The sequence below is a fragment of the Aphanomyces astaci genome (genome assembly GCF_000520075.1).
Source record: "Aphanomyces astaci strain APO3 unplaced genomic scaffold supercont1.290, whole genome shotgun sequence".
Classification (NCBI taxonomy): Eukaryota; Oomycota; class Saprolegniomycetes; order Saprolegniales; family Verrucalvaceae; genus Aphanomyces; species Aphanomyces astaci.
Window position 1 is genome coordinate 1 of NW_009798553.1, and position 6531 is coordinate 6531.

General features: G+C 46.2%; 2 protein-coding genes across 2 annotated transcripts; one reads left to right on the top strand and one right to left on the bottom strand.

Annotated features, from left to right (window-relative positions):
• Positions 1-160: 160 nt before the first annotated feature.
• Positions 161-640, top strand: H257_18974 (hypothetical protein; the record flags this gene model as incomplete). The annotated part of the gene is made up of 2 exons (XM_009848125.1): positions 161-508; positions 602-640. The coding sequence occupies 2 exons, from the start codon at positions 161-163 to the stop codon at positions 638-640; spliced, it is 387 nt and encodes a 128-aa protein (XP_009846427.1).
• Positions 641-2195: 1555 nt separating this feature from the next.
• On the bottom strand, positions 2196-4438 carry H257_18975 (hypothetical protein; the record flags this gene model as incomplete). Its single annotated transcript, XM_009848126.1, has 3 exons — positions 2196-2474; positions 2539-2766; positions 4346-4438. The coding sequence occupies 3 exons, from the start codon at positions 4436-4438 to the stop codon at positions 2196-2198; spliced, it is 600 nt and encodes a 199-aa protein (XP_009846428.1).
• Between the last annotated feature and the right edge of the window lie 2093 nt (positions 4439-6531).

The window sequence follows — 6531 nt, forward strand, 5'->3', positions numbered from 1 at the left end:
TTGCTCATTTGCGGAATCACAGACCCTGGCGGCACGTTACATCCCGTCGACTTCTTCTTGATCGGAAAAGAATTCACAAACGAGTATGAATGGGCCATGAAGGCACTGATGTCAGCGTACGCGGAAGTTGTCCACTGTCGCCTCCAACTCGACCTACGTCATGGCCGATGCTGCCTTGGCTCCTGTTGCTGCAACGAAGATTCCCGAACTCAACGTCAAAACACTTTTGCTGCGTTTCTACCACTGTGTCGCGTGTCTGTACAAGCATTTGGGTGCAGTTCAGCCGCGTGTCATCGCCCTGATGCTACGGCACTTGTACCGATTGCATTACAGCAGGAGCAATGCTGATTGCGACTTGTATTGGCACGAGGCGCAAGCTGCATCGGGAGGGTGCGAGGTTCTAGTGTCGAAGAACTTCACCCGGTACTTTGAAGATCAGTGGCTCGGAGGGGACTGTTGCAATCGGCAGGTGTACCACACCCCACCAAGCTTTCCAAGCACTTCGAAGGTACGGCATGTAGTAATGCAATGTATACTGAACTTGCTGGTATATAGTAGTGTAATTAATAGTACTTGTTTACTAATTCAACCGGCCTTGTAGACATTTACACGCAACGGCCGACAAGGGGCGTTGCGCTAGCCTAAACTTTCTGCGATGCGCGTTGTAAAGTTGGGATAACATCATCACAAATAGTTTAAACACATTGGAGATATTCCCCTCCTAGGGGGTGGGTGTCACATCGCGACTCCTCCCATATATCCTCCATGAAACCGATGATGTCTGGTGGAGAATCGTATATCCGGATTACCTGCATAAATTGATTTCTAAAATATAGCATCACGTAGGCTTTTGAGTTTTAAACGCTTTTTGTGACATGGTTAGCCGGGCCCAGGGAATGATCCAACCCCCCTTCCCACGAGTTTTCGCCTTTTACCGCGGGTTCGACAAATAGGGCTAAATCCTTCATATGTGGGATGGCCTCTTGAGACTTCGGTCAAAAAGTTAAACCTCTCATATTCAAATGCCATAATAATTCATGCCTAAATGATAGATAACGATTCGCAGTAGTTCACAAATTGATATGCCATATATTCGCATACCCTTCAGTACATTGAGTAGATATTGGAATATGGAAGGTGTCATCAACACACTCCACAAATGGATATGCTATGAACAAGGATTACCTTTGTCAGGATATGTGATGTATTTGTACTCATAAGGAAGTGCACAGCCCCATTTCACCCCACCATCTGTTGGACAGCTGGTTGATAATGCCAAAGTGCTCGAACGGTTTTCAGTCTGCATTGGTCGGTATTCAGACTTCTTGAATGGTTTTCCATGGTTACCAAGTGTTGCAGTGTTGCATATTTATGGGCTAGGATGGTCGGCAGTTTGAGGTTCCTCACTCTAACATTTACCCCGAGCTCATCTATTGTGTGGATAGCTGAAGTTGCGAGTGTAGAATAACGAGTAACAAAGGTTGTTATCAAGCTTACCTATGCACTTCAATTCATCATTTTCCAACTATCAATTAGTAATTCTTCAATTAGCCACCAATTAACAGTAAGTCCCGTGTTCTGTCACCCCATAATTCAAAACAAAGTACAAGAAAAAATGTATTACATTGTACCAATTTGCTTTCTACGCCGAACTTCTTTGAGGATTCTCGCGAACGAATTTGTGAAGCCCGTGTACGAGGCTTCAAATTGATCGAACAATTGGTACTTGCTAAACGCCATCGCCAACGTATGCCGTTCAGAGTACTTCATTCTATCGAATTGTATGATATCCTTAGTGTAGTACTTCAGCGCGCAAATCAAGCCGTTTTCGGTGTCCTCCACAAACCATTGCTGCCACGCCTCGCGAGCCGATCGAGGAGTAGGTGTGGCTTTCTGGACAACGAAACTGTCGATTGATAACTGCTTTGTTGCCTTGGGTTCAAGATGGCTGGCAGTCGCGTACTGGTGCATAATCTTGGCCAAGGTTTGAGCGAGCTCGTTCACTGGGTAAGGTAACCGCCAACAGTGAACCATTCCATTGAACTGGCCCATGCACGCTACCTGTACGTAGCAAGTTTCTTGGATCGATTTCGTTGCCGATGCTTTGAGTGACCAAGTACTCACAGCGCGTCTTAGCGTCGGCCCAACGACACCAAGCCATCAACTCACGAAAATTGAAACGACGCTCGTTCAATTCAAACACCCGGTAAAACGACCCACCACGGCGTAAGCTGTGCAACAAAATCCCAATTGGTAGATCTGGCGTAATTTCGACGACCACCCGTAACAAGTTGCGCAGGTTGGTCTGCTCGAGACCGCGATACCAGTCGACTCGTGGTACCACACCTTGGAGCATCACAAATTTTGGAAAGAAAAAAGCGTTCTTGGGCAGGTTGACGCAGCTCTGTCACGCAACTTCGCGGGGTTGTCGTCGTGGAATCCACAAACGCGCAGACAGGGGAACGACGTTTTGTCTACCAAGTAATAGACTTGGTTATCCTCTTCAACGTGGACCTGCTTGTGCCATGGAAGTCGTACTGAAAGGTAGCGACCTTTGCCTTCTGAAACAAGTTGAATGTCGTTCCATCGTGGTCGGAGGACTTCACTGATTCGAAAGCAACCAATGAATCCGACCACCAGAGCCAGACGCAGCATGGCGCCAAAAAATGGGTGCAAACTGGATAGCGCGTTGAGAAGGGTGGATAACTCGAGCACCGTGAGTGGGTGGGCCTTCTTCTCTTCGTCGATGTTGTTCTGCTTGTCTTTCTGAAGCCCAACGATGTAGCGGCGTGTCGTCGAGTCCTGGGCTGGGTTTGGCTTCACTCCCTTGGCATTGAAGTATGCGACAAGAGCCAATTTTGGCCTGGGCAACTGTCCTGGCCTTCTTTCCTTGGCTATACATGTAGTGGAAGAAATCGATACATTCCTCCGTGCCCGCAGCTTGCGGATCAACACCTTTTTTGTGTTTACAGATGAATGACTCGAATTGCTTTTGGTACGTTGTGTAAGTACGTCTGGTTGACGCGTCGTGGAACGGCTCTCAATTGTCTTCTTGGAGGATCATGTTCAACAATGTTTGATTTGAAACTGCTATGCCCTTACAAGGGACAATTTCCACCAATAATCAATCGAAAACTTTAAACGACTCTCTACCAATGATATCACGACTTGGTGTCGGGTATCCAATCCCTTTCCAGAAAATTGTCGCTTGGTCCGAGCATACAAAGTTCCATATAAACACTCATAAATGGAGTGTTTTCTGAGAAAACAACAGTGGAAAAGATTGACAAATTGCAGTATGTTGCGTGCTTCTACGCAAACAACTAGGTGTACCTATACGTATACTACCTCTACCGGTACAGTCAGACCTCTTACCCACTAGACGCTAAATCCCAGAACTCTAAAAGCAGAATCACGCAACATAATTTGCTAATCTGCCAATCAGAAGTTCAGATTGGCCAAGAAGCATATGGTACTAGACAAACATGGGAATAATTCCCTCATTAAAAGAGTTCCACTCTTGTTTTGACCCGAAATACTCTTTCAATCAGGGAAATATCACATCCGAATACACCTTTTCCCTCGTAGCCTTGTAACCTGGGACTCAGTCCAACCCCCAGTGGGTACATAGTACGGTGCTAAATCTCCGGGGTTAACTGCATCGCTAGAGGTTAGCTATCGCTATTACCCCTAGTAAGAGGTGAGGTGGTCCGAGCATACAAAATTCCATATAAACACTCATAAATGGAGTGCTTTCTGAGAAAAGAACAGTGGAACATGCAAATTGCAGTAGGTCGCGTGATTCTACGCAAACAACTAGGTATACCTATACTAATACTACCTCTACTGGTATAGTCAGACCTCTTTGGGGTAATCGCCAATATGTGAGTATATCAGCAAACCTTCGCCAAAATGTGAGCATACTTTACAAAGATTATCGCACTTCTCAAATATTACATTGTAAATCCAATCTTTGGACAAAACCAGAAATTGTTGGAGCAAGATTGATTGGCACAGAATCTCTCAGTTATTCCATATCAAGTATTCACTTTCAATTAAACAGCGCCACCATGAGTCTTGCTCTTGGAATGGAATTTCACTCAGACAAAGCCTTCGTGGACTACGTTAAAGACTACTACAGTACTGGTAAATAGTATTCACCATTGGTACGATTAACATTGTACAATCTTGTATGACTTTGTGTCTTACGTTAACGTTAGGATTGTACTTGCCGTTAGCACGCAATTATTCCCATCCATTTACTCAGGGGCGTTGTAGGTGTAACGGTAGCTTCACAGAGTAAATTGGAAAGTGATTAGATTGTCGACTTCGCAAACAAACGTACACCCAGGATGACGTCAAAGTCCTTGTCTTTCAAGTCCCACTCTGTGATTACTGTGTCCTTGAATGAGAACTTGTTGACCTTGATCGTTTCCATGACTTCTTGCGTATTCGTCATAGGTGATCACACGTTGTCATACGCAGCAATCCGCACTGACTTGTTGCGAATGACATTGGTTCCCAACCAACTCGACAAAATAGGTCGCTCCAGAATCCAACAACACTTTCACATCTTTGCTTGTCGTGTTCATTTCCTTGACGATTCCAAACGAGATGCACTCAACATCATCGTTCGACACTTGCTCATGGACTCGAGGTTGTTCTGGTGGCTGGGCGGTGCCTGCCCTGATATCTTCTTCTTGGGCTTCCGACATTCTGTCGCGATATGCCCCAACTTCTGACTGTTGTAACAGTGAATCTTGCTGTTTTCCTTCCACCGACTGCATTGCATCTTGACATTATCCACTTCCATGTCTGTGGACACTTGCGACTCCAAACGCGGTACATGTCCTTCGCGCTGGCCGCTTCCATAGTCCGTCCGATTCCATCGGTTCGGCTTGTCGGAACGCTTCATCGACAAGAGTAAAACAGAATGCGCACGTTCATACTCCAACGCCGCTTTGATCGCTTCAGACAAGGTCTTACTTTGACGGTACTTCACTTCCTCGCGGGTCTTTAAATTTAACCCTCGAATGAAGAACGTCACCTTGTCCAGCTCTGACATCTCCTGCACGTCCGTGCAAACACGACGGAACTTCTCGATGTACTCGACTAAGTCCTTGCACCCCTTCTGCTGCAACGCAAACAGACGGTCGTGTAGCCGCTCTTGCACATCACTTGGTTCGAACGCTTCACGCAAACCGTGTTCGAATTCCGCGAGTGTCGTAAACCCATGGCCTTGCGACGCTAGCTCATGATACCACGCAGCTGCTTGCCCTTGGAGGTTCGCAGCAATCTTCGCTAGACAGCGTGCTTCAACCGCTTCGTCGGTTTCGTACTTTAAGTTCTTCGCCGCAAAGAACGTCTTGACTAGGTGGATGTACAAACCGATGCTCTCGTTCAAATGTCCATGGTACGCTGGCATTGAGAGTCCCTCGATACACCGTTCAGTGTCACGTAGTTGATTTCTACCCTGATCGCCGTTACTAGACACACATTGAAGTAGCGCTGCTTGCATGTCCTGCTGCGCCTTCAGTTGATTCTAGTTTTATTATAGGCTCGCTAGGTAATAAACTAAGTCTTCTTTAGTGCCGACCTTCGGTTTCTTTGCTTCGTCGAGAGCGTACTTAATTCGGTTATACTTAAGTCGCTGTTCTCGCTGCGTAGCCCTCGCTGGATAACCTTCTCGCTCGCCACTGCCGCTGCCGCTCGCTCCGCTTTTGACTTTCCCACTCGCCGCAGTCGCTTACTTTTTTGTCGGCAGTGAATCTTCACACGCACCAAATGTCCCTTTCCCAACGGTCGACTGAGCCCCCTACCGACTCTGATGTCGGGTACTAAGGAGAGTACTGTCGAGGAAAAAGAAACACTTAGGCGATCGCTAACTCGACACAAGTGGCTATGAAAGATCGCCGTTAAGCCTTTGCCTAAAATAGATTTGAGTAACCTTACAACATCCCAGCTATGCCCCTCGGTGTAAGTCCTTGCTGCCGAACTGAACTGAACTGGACCAGGAAGTGCTACCAAATGTAATGGTAGCGAGCTTCACAGAGTAAATTGGAAAGTGATTAGATTGTCGTCTTGAACTATTAACTACGAAAATGCATACTATGCTGAATAAACTACATCAAGTAAATGTATTTCTCTACGGCTTCTTCAACGGCCTTGCCCGTTAATGGTGCGATCTTTAGCTTGTTCGACAGCCTTGCCATCGTTTTGTTAACGATGCGACAAGCTGTATTCTTGGTCGGCAACCTTGCCATCGTTACATTCTCCCCTGGTTGTCTGCTTGGCAGCTTGTATTCTTTTATGCAGGTCTTCAAGCAATAGTTTGAAATTGGAAACATGCTTGATGCTGCGCTCGAGCTCCCAAGTTGTGTTAACCATGAGACAAGCTGTATTCTTAGTACTGGTAGTCTTTAACGTAGTCCACGAAGGCTTTGTCTGAGTGAAATTCCATTCCAAGAGCAAGACTCATGGTGGCGCTGTTTAATTGAAAGTGAATACTTGATATGGAATAACTGAGAGATT